We start from the raw sequence: 22,126 nt of genomic DNA on the forward strand, positions 1-22,126 counted from the left end.
GAGGTCCTCAAGGAAGTATTACATCCTTTAGAATATTTAAGAAGAAACACAAGTATAGAGATAGGAAACTCTTCTATATGTATGAAATTCATTCAACCTCAGATGATTTATTACAATATTCCAACTCAAGAATAAGCTCCAAACCGAACTTACTGGAAATAAAAAGCAAATGAATCAAAATGATAAAACCCAGGGGAAAAAAAATAATGTAATTGAAGAAAATAGGCTTTAAAATTAATTAAGAATTCGTATAAAAGATTCCAGAAAGCTTGCAGACTCATTGAAATAATGGGCTGCTTGTCAATGACTTGTATATTGGGCTGCTTGTTACTGATCTATATATTGATTTTGTCCTCTGGTGCAAGTGTTCTTTCAAATATTGAATCCTTGCATCAACTCTGGCAGAAAGCCCTATCAGGGTGCTCTTCCTTGAGTTGGATTGCTCCCTTTGCCATACTTGATTGTTGATACTTTCTTTCTTGCAATACTTCATTTCTTGAAGGATATGATCATCCAGGGGATAGAATAAACGTTGGATGACAATGTGCATGAAGTATGGTAGAAGAGAAACTACTGTGACAATCAATGTAATCATCCAATACACTGGTGCACTGCCAATAGCTTCCATGAAGAGATGAAATCCTTTCTTTGAGTAGGCAGGAGGAAGAGCACCATACACAAGCAGGAAGATGTACCAGGACAATATGCTACCCCATATAAAAAGATGTTGGATCAAAGTAAAGTGGCTGATAACTAGAGCAATTTGGCAATTTACAGTCCAGATTATGCATGTGAATGTAATGCCACCAAGGTGTGCAACATCTGCAACTTCTCCCTGCTGTCGGAATGCGGCAGAGGAGAGTATGTATATATTGGCAAGAAAAATGATTAGAGAAGCTACCACACCATTCAATATCCAACCAATGATGCGCTTCCAAGCAAAGTATATGTTCTTTGGACCCTGTTTATAAAGGGAAGGGAACTGTTCCATTTCAAAAGAATATATATGTCAAAACCCTTATATTAATGTTAGTGTTTGGAAAGCAAGAGAGGAATAGATAGGGGAATCACATGTGTTGCTATTTATGTGTTTCTTCCTACCTGGAGGCATATTTCAGAGGAAACATCCTGCTCTAGGACTCCTAATGATATCACTGGCAATGATGTCAAAATCACATTGAACAGCACCAAGTACCAGTCATCATATAGGACCTCCCCACAGAAACTTGTGTAACATTCATAATAGAATAGAGTGAGGCCAAGTACAATGTTCTTGTATACAAAGTAGAGAATCTACACCAAGAAAGTAAACAAGTTCACAATTAGAGATCAGAACTACAGTACAAAGATCATGAGATAATTAAGGACTTACCATTTTGGAAATTCTCTTGTAACACCAGTGCCCATGAACTATAAGTAACCTCTCTAAAAATCGGAATTGAGGCAATGAGAAGTCACTTGCCATTACTGCCTGATGTTAAATCAGAATTTTTAGCAACATTCATAAATCATAGTGCATATCGGAATCTGTTCTCTCTTTCGTATAATTCAAGCTGATATTTTTGGACACAAGTACATTTTTCATATTTCAGGCTTGGAATTTCACTACTGGGAATGACATGCAAAATACTAAAAAAAAAAAAAAAAGAAAGGAGCCCATTTTGGTGCCATCATTCATGGCTCAGATCGTCGGTCCCTTAATGTAAGGCATTATGATCCTATTAGATGCCCAAGGATGTAAAGAGTAACCAAAGAAAGAAATCCTGAGTTTATATCGTCAACCTTGTAAAATCTCATGGTCCCCCTCAATCGGGATTAACGTTAGACTGCAAATGATTCTCTCTCTCTCTCTCTCTCTCTCTCTCCCCTTCCCCCCAAAGAATAATGTGCAGATCATTGAACTCAGTGATTTCTTTTTGTTGTTGTTGTTGTTGTTGTTGTTGTTGTTATCATGTGTACATTTTTCTTTCTGACTTGAAATCTTGTTAGAAAGCTAGGTGTAAAGGCCTCCTGCGAGATAGAAGTGACCTTTTTTTCCTTTCTCTTGTAGAATGCAACAACAATTTTCACACCATTCCTTTAAGAATTTCTTTGTTTCAAGTTCTAATCATAATGGATTATTCTATTCTCTATAAAACTTAAGAACATGCACGGGGTGCATTTGTCTGTATCATGGCACACTGCCTAAGACATTATAACCTGTTTGCACTCGAAGTAACGAATAATAGATTCAAAAGGGACAGGCCATGAGTTTTAATGGGCTGTATCATATGTTTGATGTGTAAGGTACAACCAAACAGATGAGATGAGATGAGATGAGTTGAGATAAAGTTGAAAGTTGAATAAAATATTGTTATAATATATTTTTTTAATATTATTTTTGTTTTGGGATTTGAAAAAGTTGAATTGTTTATTTTATTTTGTACGAAAATTTGGGAAAGTTGTAATGATTAGATGAGATGGGTTGTGAAAACAAAAGAGGATGAGGGATTAGAGAGTGGTACTGCTGATAATATTACAACTCAATTATCAATCAACCAGTTACAGAATTCCGCTAGACTAACATGCATTTAGAAATAGATGACAACTTTACAGCTGCTAGCAGTTCCATGAGTGAGCTTCTTTACTAAGTGCCTGTCTCACTTGTTTTAAGATAATCATTTTTAGCGTTAAGCAGTAAAAAGCATGCTAGGTGTATGCTGCCTGTTAACGAGCTTAAGGGAAATTGTAAAGAAGAATACCAATGCCTAGCAATCAGTAATATATAAGGAGGACCATGAGGCTTACTTGCATTCCTTCCATGCCACTGATCCCAATACCGATATCAGCTTCTTGAATCATGCCAACATCATTTGCCCCATCTCCAATGGCAAGGGTTGTCTTGCCCGTATACTCTTTCACCAATCGAGTAATCTGTAAATGCCACATTTGTGAGACTAAGTAAGTTTTTGAAAATTTGATTAGTGAATATAGTACTGGAATTAGATCATTGATAAGATTTTCTGGTTTTAGAAAATAAAATAAAAAGGTGTACCAACCCAATTTGCACAAACCAGATTGCTGAGCTTATACATAGTTAAAATGTTTATGAAGTAATTGTGATATAAGATTGACCTCAGGGTGCTAGTGGATGTCGCCTGAATATGGAATTGGTTTGTGCATCACACTACATGGTGATGCAAAAGTCGTAGCACAACCAGACTCACTATGACCACAATTAATTGTTGAGGATCATAATGTAGTCTTTATGAGAAATGCTAAACATTCATATGTTTCAATCTTGTGTCACAATTTTCTAGAAGCAAACTAACAAGGCACTAGAAATGAAGTGGAATTCAGTTCTAATGGGACATAACCTATGTTAGATTATCTTCTTGTAAAGATAAACACAAAAAGCTTACCAACGCTTTCTGTTTCGGAGACACTCGACAGCATATAACAAAGGCACAATTAACAGCCAACTGTAAGAACTGGTTCTTTACGCCATCTGTCAAAGCGACTTCAAGAGCTTTTCCATCTACCACCATGGCAAAGGGAGAGTCTTTATTGCATTCTTCACACATCACTTGGTAAGAATTTTCAATTTGATATAAAAGGTCTTCTTTCATTGCCTGAAAACTAGAAAAAGAAAAGATGTCAACTCCACTTCACCTTCAGGTGCTGCAAATTATATGACTCTGCATTTTAGACAGAAAGCTCACCATGAAGTCAATTTCACCTCTAGGGTTGGCTTAAGGGTGGGTAGATCTAAATATGATATTTATTCAAGGAAATCAAATAAAAACCTCTAAGCTAACATTCTGCATGTGTTAAACCAATTGTATAGTTCTGATAGGCTCTTGTACTTTTTGATCTTCTCTTTATACAGTCACTTTTCACTTATCCAAAAAGTGTCAAACCCAATAACAAATTATATGCATTGCAATCCAGATTTATTAAAGTTCTGGCTGTTTGCCTGGTATAGATGAAAGGAAATAATCTCCCAGAATTCTTTAGTGATGGAATGATTACTGCAAAAATTACAATTTTACTTATCATTTTCTCCATTCTCCTCTACTTTAAGATGCTACAAAAATACATGGAATCTTTTGACATCATAGATGAGGTGATTTCTCACCTTCACTTGGCTCTTAGTCTCAGCTTCTTTGCTCAAACATATATGGAACTGCTTCATATCCTGCTGAAGTAAGCTACAAGAAAATCTGCCAATTTGGATGGGGGAAAAGAAGAAGACAAACAAGGAGAAGAAGAAGAAGAAGAAGAAGAAGAAGAAGAAGAAGAAAATCAATAACTGTTAGCTGCAACCTACCATATGATTCCTTAGATCACTGTAAGTATTGAAATAAGAACAAGTCTCACCCAATATTTACTGCAGTTTCCTTCTTGTCACCTGTGAGCAGCCATATTTTTAGCCCTGCTTGGGCAAGTTTATCTATGCACTCTGGAACCTGGCGTATGTAAGTTCAGGGAAATGTATGGATAATGAAAATATATGAAAAAGAAGAAAACAGAGCCTGAAGCCATAAATGGGCATCATAATTGCACAAAGGTCCAACTTATATACAAAAGCTTCCCTGTTAGAATAACAGCATAATGAGAGAGAGAGAGAGAGAGAGAGAGAGAGAGTGGACTGACCCCTTTCTGTAACTTGTCTTCAACAGCAGCAGCCCCCAATAAAATCAGATCTTTTTCAATCATTTCAGATGCTTTATCTAATAATTCATCTCTTTCAGGACCTATTGTGGTCTTAGCCTCTGAAAATATTGAGTTCCAATGTTCGTATTCTGCAGTCTCTATAATCCTATATGCAAATGCTAGAGTGCGGAAACCATCTTCTGCATAATTTGAAAGGTGCAAAGCTGTTGCTTCTTGGTATGATTTACCATTTTCTGCAAGCCTGTCGAAGATAATGCTGAAAACCAAAACCAACAGGATCAATGAGGTAGAAATTTGAAAGAGTTCAAGTTTTAAATTACTGCCAGACACAAACACACATACACACACTCAAAGGAAAGACTCCTCATTTTGAAGTTTTAGAATCAGTTTTAAAATTTTTGTTATTTTGACATGGATGTTTTACATAGCTTCCTGGAATCAACTAATGGAATATAGTGAGTAGCTAACCCACCTGTCGGCACCTTTGCAAAAGAGAAAGATCTGACCATCTTTATTCCTCACTATGACTGACATTCTCTTCCGTGAACTACTGAACTCCAACAAATGTAAAATCTTGTATTCCCTGAAAATAATCTTAGATGTTGTCTTTTAAGCATTTACATGAATGCAATGGAAAGGAACTACTAAAGTGTAAACAAGAAATAGAGAGAAACACAGCTACTGAATGATTTACCTCTCCACCACCTTTCCAGAGGAAGGATCCAGCTCCTTGAGAACCATTACAGATTGGGTTCTTCGGAAAAATTGGAATGCAAATTCTTGTGAAGCTACCAAAAAAGCCACTTCTTCTGGTGACTCAGCCTCATACTTCAGCTTATCAGTCTGATTGGCTTCAACAGGTATGCCTGTGTGGCATAGAGCCATGACTCTGAAGAACATTATGATATCAAATAAGTTGGATCTGTATATCCATTGATTGTTCATGAGCCTATCATCCGTGAAGTTGAAACCCTTGATAACAGATTCCTTCCCCACAGTAGAGATTTCTGGGTTTTCATTGCTCTGATTCTCCCCATCTTCTCGGCCACCTAGAATTGCCTTTTCAGTGACCATGATGTCAGCCTCAGAGAATTCAGACAACTCAAAGCTGTGACTAGTGTTGGATTCGTCCATACTGCATCGATAGGTCTCAGCACAACTATTCATTCTTCTAGATGCAGCAAGATCAACTTCCTTTATATCACCCCCATATGAGGTTCCTGCAATTGAGCATTTTCTAAATTCCATCTCATTACGAGTCAAAGTCCCTGTTTTATCCGAAAGAATAATTTCTACCTGACCCAGTTCTTCATTTAAATTTGAAGTTCGGGCTCGAACAGACTTGCATGTTAATTCATCATACATTTCAATATCTTTGTTGATTAACATGGTTTGTAAAACTTTCACCACTTCAATGGAAACATATAAAGAAATGGGGATCAAGTAGCCATACAAAATTAGGGCCCTCGTAAAGTGCAGAAAACCAGAAACCTCAGGCCTTAAGGGATTGAAGAACGGATCGTCATCATGTTGCAATCGAAGGTACAACCATTCAACCATCTCGTATTTCAGAAAGAATGCAGAAGAAATTGCGGTGACTAATGATATCAAAAAAAGAAATGAAAAAAGAAGATAAATCACATGATCCATCTTTTTTTCTATCCGGCTACGTTTAGATGGCGACCTTGTGGAGTTTTGTACTGCTTTTGTATCAGGCCCGCTAAAAATAACTACTCCATAAATGTAATCAGTGTTACGAAGTTTTGAATCTCTTAGAAGCACCTGAGCAGGGCACAAGGCATATGATTCATTTTCAAACTCCAAATTGCCCACGAAGGTGTAAAGATTTGGATTTGGGTCCTCACAACGGACAGTGCCTTTGAATTTGCTGAGTTCTTCATCTTCATTCATGCCGAATGTTGCTTCTAAGCATCTTTTAACTTTCAGATTTGTTTCTCCATCAAGGTTCATGGTCTCTACATAACAAATTCCATCCTCGTAGCTGGAAGATAGAAAGAGGAGATCACTTGGAAAATATTCATTCTTATGAACTTTGATGACTTCTCCTACAGAAAGTTCTCTCCATGTTTTCTCAGCAAATCTGCCGTTTCCTACACGAGCCTTTACAGTTCGAGAGTTCACATTCAAGTCCTGCAAGGTGTGATTATTAATATGATTTACTACATACTGCAACATCAATGGTAAACCAATGAAACAGCTAAATCGGAAAGCAGTGAAACATGCAAAGAGAAGAAGCTTGAAAATATTTATTTGTGAAGAAGTATTTCCATAGCCTGTTGTAGTGTCAGGAAACAACAACAAAATATGATGGCACTGTGCTAGACTCAAAAATCTATATTCTAACTGATATGGCAGGAGATGAAAAAAAAAAACCATTGAACATATCGGAGAGAACATGCCATAGACAGAACATGTTTAACCTGAAAAGATATAAAGCTTACAGGTACAGATAGTTATCATCCACTTCTTTTAACAAGCGTTCTATATAATCCTTCCACCATGTTTTGGTTGCAGTAGTTACCTGTAAGAACCTATGCCAATCTTCCACAGCCTCTTTAAGCATGCTAATCCCAATTACAAAGACTAAGGGAGCAACCAAGCTTACAGGAGAAAAAGGAGCCAAAGGAGTGACAGACAGCACCGCTGCCAAGAGAAAGTAAAGATTGGCAACTCTGCGGAATTGCTCAAAAAGTGATTTGGGAAGAAAAGTTACTACATTGTACTTAGTTGTGGATACATAATTGCTGGGGTATTTGTGAGGTTTGGTCTTGTGTAGTTGAGGTTCATTGCAGAGAACCTGACGAGAAAATCCAGGCTGACCAAGGTGCTCTTGATGAACTACAGAATCTGCAGTGGAGGGTCGCAAGCATGTGAAGTTGTACAGTTTGCTCCATCTTATCTTCCCCTTAGTCGTTCTCCTTGATGACTCTGGCATTTTATTTAGGCATCAAAACTGTAAATTAAGCCCTCACTAACAAGATGAAATCATACTTTTCAGATATCATGCCAAGGACAGGACCCTCAGGAAGTACTGGAAGCCTCAAGAATTAAAGAAACTTAGATTTGGTGCTAAAACTAGCCATGGAAAAATCAAATTTTAAGCACCACCAAAGTAAGTAATTAACAACACTCATATGGTAATCATGTCTTTTCTGCACCCATCTTTTCTTTGTTTTATGTGATTCTTGAATTTCTCGACCTTTCATTATCATCAATATCTTAAGAAAAAGAAACTCCCAATGCCGAACTTTGGACTTATTTCTTGGATCTAGTGAGCATTCGCTGCATTCCACAGCCGTACTTCAAGCATAAACAACATGTCCCTTCTGAGCCACATCAAAGCCACCGCTATAAGAGGACGGTACCCATGTCTTATCGAAAAACCCTTATGGCGAAAGATTACCTGTAGTTAAAATATGCCTTGAATATGGCCAAATCAATCTTACCACTCCCACAATATGAATAAAAAATTCCACATCATACGGTTAGCTGTATATTAAGTTTGCCAGTTAATTCTGTTTACACAACCTCGAGATCACCAATCAAATCTTGCAAACAGTAGCATTCGTAGTGGTAGCAACAATCCTCATGAGAACGATCATTATATGCCTTCAAGATATGATCCATATTCATCTTGCAGCTCTAAAAGCATTTTGTAGATCAGATGGCTACATTCCAAGGCTCTGCATGATAAACTCAACTATCGCTCACTTGGATCATCCCAGATTGCATCTCCATTCTAAAATTAACTTGAATAATTGACTTTAGTAATGCAAGTCAACAAACCCATTAATGCTTCGGATTAAAATATTACTCTCACGATCGAATCATCACTCATTTGGAACCATCTTTCGATTATTATAATCTTCCTCTTACTTGGGTTTTGAATAAAGTATTGTGTATGGAACCCAAAGCTGCTGAATATGATCCCTTAAGAGTTGAGGGAAAATAAGTAATTTGTCTAAGATGGAAAGGCCGGCAGCCCCAGGTGATGAATAAAATAAGGATCTTGTGAGAGGGAGCAAAGACCATCACGCTACAAGGTGATCACCGCCCTCTTAGTATTGCGGAGAAGGAAAACAGAATAATAAAGGAGAAAAATAATGAGAAAAAAACAAAATCTGACTTGCAGGCTTCTTTATTGACACACAACACACCATTGAAGTTGAAGAAGCATTCCACATCAGCTACCATACAAAATTATTTCTTTTTTAATGTCGGAGGACCTCTCCAAGGTAGGGCCGTTCAGACCTAACCCTTCAAGATAAACTCCGGTCCCGTGCACCACACCCTCAGAAGTTTTCCAATAGAACTGGTTAAATAGCTGACTTTTCACCAGAGGGTGTGGCCCCAAATGATTGTTTGCGCCCATGAAGTGTTAAACCGATACCACATGACCAAGACATTCACCATTTGGGCCAACCCCTTGTGCTTAGTTACCATAAAAAAATTATTTGTATTGACTTCTTTTAAAACTGAAATGGGTGCTACAGTAAACGATGTGTTTACATACCGACTTGTAAATAGCATAATTCAAATCAAAATAAAAATCAAAGAGCTCAACAGCCGGATAAACCAGTACTTATTGTAACGGAAACGAATACTCCGGGTTTAAAGAACTCGCAGATGATGGAGTACGTGACAATTAATTAAGAAGAGTACCTCGCAAGCAACGGCTACTATTTTAAAACTCTTGTCCACTTTGCTCAAGCGTTATTTTCATCAACAAACCATAACTGAGGCCTTGGGAATGCAATACCAACAAACCAAAATGCATCATCACTCTGATTCTTTCTTCACGGCGGGCAGAACTTCGTGGCGCTCTTTAATCAAGAACACTGCATCCCTAGGTTCAGGACATGGCGGTCTAACAAGCATGGATCAAGATCCTCTAAAATTCTTGGTGAAATCCCAAGTTTTCAGTGGAACTAGAAGATGTAACAGTACAAGCTGTAGTAAACTTAAGACAAGTAATGACTATAAAACTATAACATGCTTCACCAAATGTGACAATCATGATGGATTAATCAGATGCCGGCATCAACCTATCCCAAAATCAGAGTTTACGAGCGACACAAATGGAATCAAAGATAACATGAAGATGATAACAACTAAATCAACATCTATTGAGAAGAAAATGGCAAATTGATTCAACCTAAGACACTGCTATTGCAGGAAATGTAACCAGTGAATGAAGAAAAACAGAAATTACTGGACCAAGAATGAAATAATCTTGGTACAAAGCTGCATACAAGGGAACTCATTGTACATATTATGCTGTCCACCAGCAAAGTTAAACTCCAAGACTCTGTAACCTGGGAATCCACCAAACATACATACATACATAGATACCGCTTGTTCCTTGGACATCTGTTTTTGTTTCTTACACAAAATTATAGCAGCAAGTTCCATACAAAATTATGTCAACAATTTCCAAGCTGTCCAACCTTGTTAATTTTCTGTTCGAATAATCCTTTAAATTTCATATCCAATACTGTTAACAAAATCAATTGATGGTGCACGACTTTAGTAGCCTTTTCAATGCAAATCTATGCTTTCTGCTGACAAGAAAAGTCAACTTTCTCTCTAGGCTGAAATAATCCATCCATAAAAGACTATTGAGTAGTTTTCCATGCAGTTTTCGCTACCATACATATTTTATACACTTTTTGGCTATTATTTAGAGCACATCCTTCACCACTCCTGAATGAATGAATGAATTACCCACAAATATACAGTAGTGTATGAAAAGTACAAATCAACACCTGAACATAAAACAAAATGAAATAGGAATTTCACAAATGTCCGCCAGTTGTAATATTTTCACCTTTGGTGAGATTTATGGCATTATGTACTGCAGTATTCTTTCTTTCGAAGCCAAAATCCACCCCCTGTACAGTCATGCTGTTTGGAGGAAGGTGAAATCCTAGCTTCCCAAGATTTGATCTGACATTGGGGAAAGGTAATGCTTCCAGATATTTCCATTACCCGAAATCTGTGGGGTAGCACCACTTCCAAATTGAGAACAAACACTGTTGGGTATGTCATACTGGATAACCCTAGTATTGTTGATCGTTTCTGAAGATGTTGCAAGTGTGACCGACCAAGAATTAGAAAGCTTGAGATATTTATTGTAGAGTGCTAAGACAATGGCCGAATTTTTTCCACTGCTCCTACCAACACAAATTATACAACAACAAATGAGACCAAGAAACTCCACTTCTGTTGGGAAGCCAAAGGAACATCAAGAAACACAATATCGCAAATTGGAGAAAAAAAAGAGAATAAATCTGTTTTGGACTAAGCCCATGGAGATTTATTTATGTTATTAATAGTCTGAGTTTGAAGGAACTCCCTAAAGTTGGTGCTCCTTTGTATTTCACACTCCATAAATAGCTTCTTCTTTTTTTTTATAAGTACTCCATAAATAGCTTCTTGAGACTCCTTCCTGCTTTTCCATAAATTTTTTATATTGGACATGCGTTAAGGGAAAAACAAAATTGACACAGGACACTCGTATGGATGCAGGGAACAGAATTTTCCTGAGATGTCTTAATCCATGATATTGACACTTTGCTGATCATCACCAACCAGATGATGGGCATGATTTCGTATGTCAAAAATTGTCCCCAACCCTTACAGAGCAGAGGAAACTTTCCATATTAAATACTCTCACTGGTGGAATAAACTCACACTAAACTGCCAAGAGTACCCTGAAGTTTACAAAGATTTCTCTGGAGCCCTGGCAACTGTTGAGAGAGACAGACGCAGAAAAGTAAGACGAACATGGTTAATTACAGCATGACCCATTTATTTTTGGTCCAAACCTGTTGTATTTTCAATGAAGCAATTGAAGGTTGACACTTTATTAAGTAAACAATCAGACTGTTGGGACTCAAGTGATAGTTGAAAGTACACCATCTACTTTAGACCAAAAATTTCTGAACTATGCCACCACCAAAGCCTCCAAAGTGGGCCCTCATGCTCACCCACCACAACTTTCACCAAACAATGAATTCAGTTTTCACCAAGCAGAATCCACAACTTACCAATTCATACTCCAAGTCCAAACCATATCAAATGCTGCAACAGCATTGTTAAATCTAGATCCACCAAGCAAGATTCTTTGGCACCTAGGCATGGTTCTAAATTATAAACAAACAAGACAGGGTTATATAAGACCCTAATGACTCTGACAGCAGCAGCGATGACTCCAGCAATGGTGTGGTGGCGAAATTCCAAACCAGAGCTCCTTTTCTCCATTTTTTATTTTTGATTTTTTTTTAGAACTTTCTCTTTCTTTAATGTATTCAATCGGGCAGTGGGCATATATACATGAAAAGAAATTCAAATGACTTAACTAGACTCATGACCAAAATCCATCAAATCTCCTAACTGGACAATGGTCCCAACTCCCAACAGTCTGATCGTTTACTTTCCAGAGAGGCTTAATTTGAAACTGTGAAGTATATCAAAGTTAGATCCAAAGTATAGCAGGTGATGCTCTAGTTTAGCCAATATAAAAGAATAGAAGAAAACAAAATCAATTTGAAATGACAAGAGGAGAATTTGAAACCTTTCATTCAAATTGAGAACTTTACTCCACCACAGAAAAGCATCCACAAAATCTCCGTCCAATTTTGTTGAATCAATCAAAAGCACACTCAAGTCTGGCATACATGCATTTTTCGCATAAGGTGTCTCAGAAACCCAAGGATTTGAAGCTGATCTCTGAATAGCATCCAACACATTGGAATCAACAAACATATCTAATTTTCTAGAGCAGTCCTCAGCAGCTCCAATGGCATAATTGCTCAAGGCAGTTCCAATTAGGTCTTCAACTTTTCCCTGCAATACAAGTAAAATATGTTGATTCATTGCAATCTGTCTATGTGATTTTCTCCCCCAACAACCCCACCACCCCCCCCCCCCCCCCCCCCCCTCCCCTCCCCAATTTAAACGAGATTGAGCGTCCATATACAGGAAAGAGCAAGATCACAAATGTCAATGTCTAATGTTTTGCACCATGTAGTCATAATATGGCTAGAAAGTATAAAAAATAGAATTTTAATAACATTTCATGTTTATGACACATTCCAAGATTTTGAATGCTTAATATGTCAGGGGTAAAGAATTATACATAGAACCACTATATGGAGCACCGTGTTTTGCATGGATGCTGACATCAGTTGTACATATGCTTTCATTGGCTTAAGGAGATGCACACTCAAGTCTTGGAATGGTTCTAATAAGCTTAAAACAGACCACGTGTCACATGTTTGTTGCTGGCAGATCTGCTTTGCATATGCAATGCATGTTAACAAACGGTGGACCCAATTAATGCTCTTTCTTCTCTGTCCCTTTTTGTAGCTTGGTTTGTGTTCTTTTGAAGTTTTTTGGAATCATCAGTTGTGACATACCAGTTTTGGTTTTAGGGTATATAAGTAATTTTTCTACAAAACTTATATTTTTAGAATTTATATTTTTATGATTATAGTTTTATCAGAATTTATATGTACTTTATCTTTATATTTTCTATTATAGTTGCGATTTATGATTTGTTAGAGTTTTGTTTTAATAAGGATTTCTAAAGTGTATCAGATTTTGTTACTACGGTTTTGTTTTGAAATTTAAAGTTTAAAATTTTTTTCTTCTAGTCACCGAACCTCATCACTTTGTTAGCCTCTGTTGAGAACTTCAAACCACCCAACCCGTATGTTTCTCTCGGTGATTTTGTTTGTTTTGCTAGCGTCCTAGTGGAACACCAACTCTAGTGCCGTGTATTCCTCTACTCATGCACGTCTATGCTCTTCTAGGGTTTCTCTAATTCTCTATCACCTACCATTATAAATATCGCTTACCTCGTACGAGAGGAGTATCTCATGAGCCACTCCAAAGCATCTGCTACTGAAACACCCAGAGTACCAAAATACTGCCGTTTAAGCCTTAGATTCTTCCAACCGCCGCCGACCACCATAGGACATCAGAGCACCACCCGTGGAACCAGAAACTGCCGACCAGCTCAGCCCCAGCACACCCACTCCCTTCCGGTAAGATCTCGACCGCCGCAGCCTTGTTTTTGTTTTCGGTAGTTCTCGGCTCAGTCTCTCTCTCTCTCTAAACTCTCTCTCTCTTTCTCTCACTCGGTGCCGCACCATCGTAGGAACCCCCAGTCGCGCCGCCGACCACTCCCAGCCACCAGAACTGCCGTCGAGTTAGCCCCTCTCCCTCGGTGAGCTCCTCCATCGCAGACCCTCTCCCTCGCTCTCAACTCTCTGTTTTCCTTTGTTTGTTAGCCAGGTTTTCGGATTCTTTCAAGAATCCGTGGGTCTTATTGGGCCGTTGGGCCCTAAGCCCTTGTGCGTGCGTGTGTTGAGCCTGTTCTTTTGATTGGGCTCTTGTTGCAGTATTATATTTATGGGCCAGAGTTTTGACTTTTTGCAGATTATAATAATGTTTAATTGAATTTGATCTTATTTTATTTCAATAATTATTTTAGTGAAATTTATTGAGTTTAATATTACTAGTTGAGTTATTAAATAAATGTAGTTAATTAAAGGTTCATTTTTTTTAATAAAAAAATGTTTAAAGAATTAGAAATATGTTTTAAAGTATAATGTTAAGTCTAATGTTTGAGTTAAATTTCCTTTGTCAATTTAGTAAGATTTTAATAAAATTTCTATGTTAAGAATTTAGTGGAATTGGTTAAGTTTCTTATAAGATTTAATAATTATGTTGAGAAATGAAACTTAGTTTAAGAATTTAAGTTTTTGTGAATTATTTTAAAATAGCTCGAGTATTTCTACTAAATTATAAATTAGTATTTTAAGTAATATAAATACTATGAATTATTGATTTTAGTGTTAAACAAATATTGGTTTGACTATATTTTAGAATTTCGAATTTAGTTAAGTAAGATATTAGTATTTATTTATTTCCAAACAATTTAGTGATAGTTATTTATTGAATATGGGTCTCAAGTTACGAAGTATTATTCAAGAAGACACGCAGCGAGGTAAGTAAATTTGATCATAAATTAGGATCATCACAGTTAGCTTATATGTATGTATTATCCAAGCCAGTTCAGTGATAGCCACTATTTATGAACCGCTCATGTCATATGCAAGCATGTCATCTAGCATAGCATACGACCATGTCATTCCGCATCATGTTTAAATTCAGAATTTATGATTATGTATATAGTATGTCATGCATCTCATGTGTATAAGACACGTAAGCCATCTTAAATTCAAGTGTAAGATAATATCAGATCAGTTAATAAGATGGCCATTCAGATGCATGGTACCAATGCAGTTCAGTTCAGTTTAGGGTGGTGTGCAAGCCATGAACTCAGTCGTGGTCCACCATAGTATGCTAGAATACTATCAGCAGTTCCCCTTGCTGTAGCGGGATGTGGGGCTGGTGCACAACCTTGCACACAGGGTTAAGTGTGTTAGCCAGTCAGATAAATCAGTTAAATCAGTCAGATCAGTTTGTTAATTCAGTTAAGACAGTCATACATAGGATAAGCATCAGCATGAACAGTCATGAATTTTTTAAGCTCAGCATGAAAGTTATTATGAAAATCTTATGTTTATTACGTTTACGTTGTGATAAATTTCTTACTGAGTCATCGACTCATTTTAGTTTGTTTTCATGTTTTTAACCACCCAGGTGAAGATGATGATTACGAGCAGGCAGGCCAGGAGTAGAAGGAGCATTTATTTTTTTTTAGTTCAGACTTTCTAAAATAAACATGTTTTTATGACATGAATTTATTTCAGTTTATTTCATTTAATGTTTTGGAAGACAGTTTTATTAGACATTTTTCCGCATAATAAAAGTTCAGTTTTTTTTTTTTTTAATTATGAAATTATGGGATCTATTACCGGATTATTTTTATGGAAAATACGTGGCACTCCTAGCCTACGGGAAGGGGGTGTTACATCAGTTGTTTTGGGGGTTGTACTATGGTGATATCGGCGTTTTCTGGCAATGGCAGCAAATTTTTCCAACAAGTACTCACAGCAATACTGTAGATTCTAAAATGACATGGAGTTTAATATGTTTATCAAATGGCAGATCATTCAGATGCAACAACAATGTGTCATTCAGTGCAGCCCGAAATAACAAGTCATCTAACCTAGTCGACAGTAGCAACAATCCCCGTGTAAACGACAGGTCTTTTAGTGAGGTACCAAAATTAAACAACCAGTATTGTTTTATCTTGGATTATTCCATATGATATACCATTCTATCTAGAATCTCTGTTGGTGTTGTTTCCTTTGCTTTATGGGCGATACGGTAGCTTTTTCTATTTGAAATCTTGTTAGCTGACAGATCTCATTTGGATTGAACTATTTGGTTGGATAAGTGATTTCCAGAAGTAATATATTATTGGAACACGAAAAATAAAAGAAAGTGGGGGTAGAGGGTCAGTTCACCACACTCAATGAAAATTCCAAACACAATAGTAAAATTAGATGGACTCAACTACTTTGTTTGGTCTCAGTCAGCTATCTAATTTATTAAAAGTAGCGGTAAAATGATATAGCTAAATGGGAAGAGTCAATAACCTACATTCAATGATTGAACAAACGAAAACGACAAGCAGAAAACACCACTATTATGTCTTGGTTGTTTGTAAGACCCGAGCCCTAGCGTTCTAGGGTTTGGATTAAAATTTGTGCTTTGGGCCCACAGGCCCATGGTTTCCTTATGATTTATTTACTGTTTTCATGGGTGGGCTGAATTCTTGGCCTAATGTTGGACCTGGGCTGCAGCCCAAGCAATTAACAGGAGATACTTGGAGCCCTAGAAGCTACTGGCTGATATTCCCAAGTGTCCTAGGAGTTATAATTTAGCTAGGAAATCATGTCTAGTCCATGAAACTACACCCTGGTCGAGGCTCGTAAACACTCTAGGAATCCCAAGACTTCAAGAAAACAAAATCCTAGCAACTAAGAACACCTCCTCTGCCACCCTCCTTGTTCTCGGACTACATTTATTTGTTTAGGAATAAAATTGATGTTTTTTTGTGCTTTGAAATGTCTCATGGTTTGATCCGCACTCAATTTAGTCCTGGTTTGGATAGCAAGATACTCTCATTTCATCCTGTTAGAAGACATGTTTGTAATTTTTTTTTTTTTAATAAGTAAAAGACATGCTTGTGATTAGTATAAGTGTGTGAGGGTATAAGTGTCAATTGTATGTAGTGTATATATATTTTTGTCCATCAATGAAGTGAGTAAGATCTTTACCATATGTAACTACATGGTATCAAAGCGTATGTACGTTGGATTGATCTTAGTAGTGTACGGTAGTTTCCGGCCACTCTCCGACGTCTTCTCTGGTACTGGGCATGAGGGGTGGACTCGTCGGCCTTGTCTGTAGTTACCGGCATCGTCGTCGCCGCCGGAATCAATACGATGGTTCCATTTGTCGTCGGCGAAAGTGTTTGAAGTGGTTTCCGGCCACTCTCCGACGTCTTCTCCAGTACTGGGCACCAGGGGTGGACTCGTCGGCCTTGTTTGTGGGTACCGGCATCGTCGTCCACACCAGAAAGGGCCTTCGTCGCCGGCAAAAAGTTGAAGCCCGGAGTGTTTGGTTGCAGGGATAAGCTATCCAATCCTTGAGTTTGAATAGCCAAAACCTAAAGTAAGTGTATTCCTATCCGGAATAACAACTGTTTGTTAACACCGATACGGTATTCTTATCCTCGTTTAGGATAGCTTATTCTTGTTTCAACTCAGTTTTTAAACCGGTATCGGTTCAGACCCGAAACACAGCCGATACGTCCCGAAACAGGCCGATACAGGCCCGAAACCGCCGGTTCAAGCCTATACAAGACCGAAATTGTGGTATTCAAGTTGTTTTTTGGGTACTTGGGCTAAGTATCTACATTTCCAGATTGCGTTTCTGGAATTCTTTTTTTTTTTATAAGTATTTCTCTAATTTTTTAAGTTGAATTGTGATTTTTCTCAGATATTGTGCGGAGTTTCAATCCCCAAGTTCAGTTGTGATATTGTGTGGAGTTTCTCAGATATGACAACTAAATTTAAGTCACAGTTATATGATGCGGTTACCTCTTATGTTGCTCCTAGTGGGCATGGAGGCCAAGGTGGTAGAGGTGTATGTGGGGGACGTGATGCCAAAGGTAATCGCACTCGAGGTTGAGAGCCTCATAAGTGCACCCGTTGTGGTCGCACTAACCATTCGGTGGACTATTGTTGGGATCTACATGGTAGACCATCTGGGTCTGCTAATCTGGCCATTTGCCAAGATACTACATCACAGTCAACTAACTCCAACTTAGGTATGATTAGTACATCGAAAGATGAGTATGAGCGGTTTTTGGGTCACACACGAGCTTCATCCTCCACAGCTACTCTTACCCACTCAGGTATGCATCTTCATGTCTTGTCTCATCCATTCAAAATCCGTGGATCATTGATTCAGGAGCTAATAAACATTTGACTAGTCCGTCCTTTGTCTTGATACTGTGACATTTCCAAAAAGTGTCACTTTCGCTAATGGTTCTCTTGCTAAAGTTACAGGCATTGGATCCACTGAGCTCACTGACTCTATATCCTTATCATCTATTCTATATGCTCCTAGTTGTCCCTTTAGTTTGTTGTCCATTAGTAAAATTACTCAAAGTCTTCAATGTTCAGTAACCTTTTATCCCTCTTCATGTGTCTTTCAGGATCTCAAGACGGGAAACAATATTGGTACGGGGCATGAAGCTGGTGGCTTGTATTATCTTGATGTTAAACAGTCACCCACTCGAGCCCTTACATCCACATCATCTGCTTATGAATGGCATTGTCATCTTGGTCATCCTTCTCTTTCCCTTTTAAAGTGTCAGGTCAGGAATCTAGGAAATGTGTCTCCCTTTCCTTGTGAAGCATGTCAAATTACTAAACATCATCGTGTGTCGTTTATACCTCGAGTTGATAAACGAGCCTTGAGTCCTTTTGAATTGGTTCACTCTGATATATGGGGACCAATCAACATTGAATCAAACACATTTCAATATTTTGTCACATTTATTGATGACTACTCTCGTGTGACATGGGTGTTTCTAATGAAGGCAAGATCTGAACTCCTTTCTATATTCAAAGTGTTTTGGAAAGAAATTAAAACTCAATTTCACAAAAGGGTTCAGATTTTGCGTTCTGGTAATGCTAGAGAATATCTATCTAGTGCCGTAGTATTCTTAAGTAGCAAAGGAATTGTTCATCAAACTTCATGTTCTTATACACCCCAATAGAATAGGGTGGCTGAACGTAAAAATCGTTATTTATTAGATGTAACCCGAGCACTTTTACTGCACATGCATGTTCCTAAACGGTTTTGGAGTGATGGTGTTCTTACTGCTTGTCACCTTATTAACCGTATGCCTTCATCAGTTCTCGATGGTTCCTCTCCTTTCTCCATCTTGTTTCCTTCATCTCCACCATTTACCCTTCCTCCAAAAATTTTTGGGTATGTTTACTATGTTCATAACTTTGGCCTAGGTTTTGATAAGCTTGATCCACGTTCTACCAAGTGTTTTTTTGTTGGTTATTCTCGGACTCAAAAAGGATATCGTTGTTATAGTCCTGTTCTTAGACGTTACTTCACGAGTGTTGATGTTACCTTTTTTGAGTCCATACCCTATTTCTCTGACGCAGCTTCAAGTGTTGAGTGTGATCCTCTACCATTACCTACTCTAACACTCTCCCTTAGCAACAAACCCAGGCGGTTGCTCCATATAAATTTCTTCATGCAAGTCGTCATGCAGAAATGCATTCTTAACATCCAACTGAAATAAGGGCCAGTCTAAATTAGCAACAAGAGAGATCAACACTCGAATAGAGGAGATTTTGGCAATCGGGGAGAAAGTCTCCTCGTAATCAATGCCATATGTTTGAGTGTAACACTTAGCAACCAGGCAGGCTTGCAGACGTTCCACAGAACCATCAGGATGAAATTTGATTGTATATACCCATTTACAGCCAACAGGATGCTTACCAGGTGGTAGTGGAACAAGATCGCATGTCTCATTATGGTGAAGGGCATCCATTTCATCTTTCATAGCTGTCCTCCATCCCGGATCAGATAAAGCATCCTGAACTGTCTTAGGAACAGAATGTTTTGAAAGTTGAGAGGTAAAACATGAGAATGAAGGAGATAAGGCATGATATGAGACAAATTGACTAATCGGATGTTGAGTAACACAAGATCGAGTACCTTTGCAAAGAGCAATAGGTGGAGAGTATAAAGTACTAGGTAACTCAGGATTCGAAAATGGAAACAGTTGGTGAAGGCATGTTTGGAAATCTAGGTAGGTATCAAAGACTTGTTGGGAAATTAAATTATCTCACTATCACTAGACCAAACATCTCTTATGCAGTGAGTGTACTTAGTCAATTTTTACAAACACCTAGGGTCTCACATTAGGATACTGTAATTCATATTCTTCGTTATCTTAAGTGAGCACCTGGCCTTGAATTAATGTATCGACCAAATGGACATCTTAGGGTTGAAGCCTTTTCAGATGCTGATTGGGCAGGATCCCCTTCAGATAGAAGATCTACTACTGGATATTGTACCTTTGTAGGAGGTAACTTGGCTACATGGAAGAGTAAGAAACAAGCAGTAGTAGCTCGGTCTAGTGCAGAAGCTGAATATAGGGCAATGGTTCACACTACTAGTGAGCTGGCATGGTTGCAACACTTCCTTCAAGAGATTGGGTTTCCAACTCCTACCCCTCTTCAATTATTTTGTGATAATCAAGCCCCAATGCATATTGCCTCTAATCCTGTGTTCCATGAGAGGACTAAACATATAGAGATTGATTGTCACTTCATTCGAGATAAGATACTAAGTGATGACATTGCTACACCTTTTGTGAAGTCTACCGATCAACTCGCAGATGTGTTTACTAAATCTTTGTGTTGGAGTCGGTTAAAACTTATTTGTTTCAAGCTAGGTTTATATGACCCACGCTATGTCCAATCTGTTAAACATCTCATCCCATATAGTCCTGGCTACCTCATAATGTAAGAGTAAATGATTCACCGACTCACCCCCTTTTTTACACATGCAACACCAGTCTGCAATAATTATCCTCTCTCAAATTATCCGTAGTGAGAATCTTACCTAACGACGCTGTCCACACAAAGAAAGAAGCTTTGGGAGGAGCCTTATTGCGCCAAAGCTTTTTCCATGGAAATTATATCTCAGGAACTTGTGTAAGTACCTTGTAAAAGGAACAAACAGTGAACACTCCCTTCCTTGCTGGACTCCACCACAGATCATCATCATGCTGGAAATTTGGACGACAAGAATACAAGAGACTATAAAAATCTACAAAACTCTCCATCTCCCAATCCTGTGCCGCTCGGTTGAAGTTGATATTCTAGTGAATGTTCCTTCCTGCGACTTCCATAACCTCCGCCACCATGGCATCTTGAGCATTTGCAATCAAAAATAGTGTAGGAAACAAATCTTGTAGAGCACTACCAGTACACCATACATCCTTCCAAAATCTGATCTTGGAACCTGTACCCAATTGCAGTCTAGTGTGTTGATAGAATACCTGCCACCATCTTCTAATGTGTTTCCATAGCCCCATTCCAGAGGCCCCTCTAACTTCTCTCGTACACCATCCCTCCCCTAAATCACCATATTTGTTCTCGATCACATTCTTCCATAAGGCTTTTGGTTCCTTGATATATCGCCACAACCATTTGCCAAGTAATGCATGATTGAACAACCTCAAATTTCTGATACCCAAACCGCCATTAGAGATAGGACAGCACACCGTCTCCCACTTGAGTAGATGGAATTTAAACTCTTCTCCTAAGCCCCCCACAGAAAATCTCTTTGTAACTTCTCAAGTCGACCCGCCACACTTGCCGGTATAGGGAATAAGGACAAGAAGTATGTGGGTAGATTAGAAAGTGTACTTTTAATTAGCATAATCCGGCCCCCTTTGACAAATACATCATCTTCCAATCTGCCAGTCTCCTCTCTACTTTTTCAATCACCTTATCCCAGATAGAGCGTGCCCTCGAGGCTATACCCAGTGGTAATCCCAAATAACTCATAGGGAGAGACGCTATCTTACAACCTAGTGTGTCAGCCAACTCCCTTATATTCTGAACTTCTCCAATAGGCACCAACTTGGATTTATCATAATTCACTTTTAAACCAGACACTGCTTCAAAACAAAGCAGCAGTGCCTTCACAGCCTTCAATTGATCTTGATCTGCTTCGCACATAATAAGCGTATCATCTGCAAACAATAAATGTGAAATAGTAGTGATACCCCTACTAGGCGATCCAACCTGGAAACCACTAATAAGACCATTAGTCACTAAAGCCGAGATCATCCTGCTTAGTGCCTCCATAACAATAACAAAAAGTAAAGGAGATAACGGATCCCCTTGTCTCAAGCCAC

At 38.2% G+C, this 22,126-nt stretch overlaps 2 protein-coding genes and 2 long non-coding RNA genes across 5 annotated transcripts in view; all 4 read right to left on the reverse strand.

The window, feature by feature from the left end:
- Positions 1-277: 277 nt before the first annotated feature.
- On the reverse strand, positions 278-8,825 carry LOC121265749 (probable phospholipid-transporting ATPase 4). The gene is made up of 11 exons (XM_041169422.1): positions 7,199-8,825; positions 5,351-6,807; positions 5,129-5,239; positions 4,636-4,912; positions 4,360-4,448; positions 4,118-4,202; positions 3,402-3,611; positions 2,788-2,913; positions 1,373-1,471; positions 1,102-1,293; positions 278-982 (listed from the first exon to the last, which is right to left on the reverse strand). The coding sequence occupies exons 1-11, from the start codon at positions 7,610-7,612 to the stop codon at positions 278-280; spliced, it is 3,765 nt and encodes a 1,254-aa protein (XP_041025356.1). The 5' UTR covers positions 7,613-8,825.
- A 1,075-nt stretch (positions 8,826-9,900) lies between these two features.
- LOC121264666 overlaps positions 9,901-22,126 on the reverse strand; it is a 29,723-nt gene continuing 17,497 nt past the window's right edge. Inside the window, exons 5-7 of one of the 2 annotated variants that reach the window (XM_041167950.1) lie at positions 12,254-12,525; positions 10,605-10,850; positions 9,901-10,563 (exon numbers count right to left, since the gene is read on the reverse strand). In XM_041167950.1, the coding sequence (XP_041023884.1) occupies position 10,563; positions 10,605-10,850; positions 12,254-12,525 (519 nt within the window). In that variant the 3' untranslated portion in view covers positions 9,901-10,562. Of the gene's footprint in view, positions 10,564-10,600; positions 10,851-12,253; positions 12,526-22,126 lie in introns of both variants that reach the window. The other variant, XM_041167951.1, reaches the window with a different exon arrangement.
- LOC121264668 lies at positions 17,630-18,081 on the reverse strand. Its single transcript, XR_005940541.1, has 2 exons — positions 17,822-18,081; positions 17,630-17,776 (listed from the first exon to the last, which is right to left on the reverse strand). It is a non-coding gene; the product is annotated as an uncharacterized LOC121264668 (long non-coding RNA).
- LOC121264667 lies at positions 18,377-20,655 on the reverse strand. The gene is made up of 2 exons (XR_005940540.1): positions 19,912-20,655; positions 18,377-19,798 (listed from the first exon to the last, which is right to left on the reverse strand). It is a non-coding gene; the product is annotated as an uncharacterized LOC121264667 (long non-coding RNA).

This window comes from Juglans microcarpa x Juglans regia, chromosome 5D (genome assembly GCF_004785595.1).
Source record: "Juglans microcarpa x Juglans regia isolate MS1-56 chromosome 5D, Jm3101_v1.0, whole genome shotgun sequence".
Lineage (NCBI taxonomy): Eukaryota > Viridiplantae > Streptophyta > Magnoliopsida > Fagales > Juglandaceae > Juglans > Juglans microcarpa x Juglans regia.

Bases quoted from the DNA above. Each gene is read 5' to 3' on its own strand.
- LOC121265749 (XM_041169422.1), bottom strand. From the start codon at position 7,612: ATGCCAGAGTCATCAAGGAGAACGACTAAGGGGAAGATAAGATGGAGC. The intron at 4,913-5,128 runs GTGGGTTAGCTA...TTTGGTTTTCAG, and splicing joins TTTTGCAAAGGTGCCGACAG to CATTATCTTCGACAGGCTTG. The intron at 4,203-4,359 runs GTGAGACTTGTT...CCAAATTGGCAG, and splicing joins GAAACTGCAGTAAATATTGG to ATTTTCTTGTAGCTTACTTC.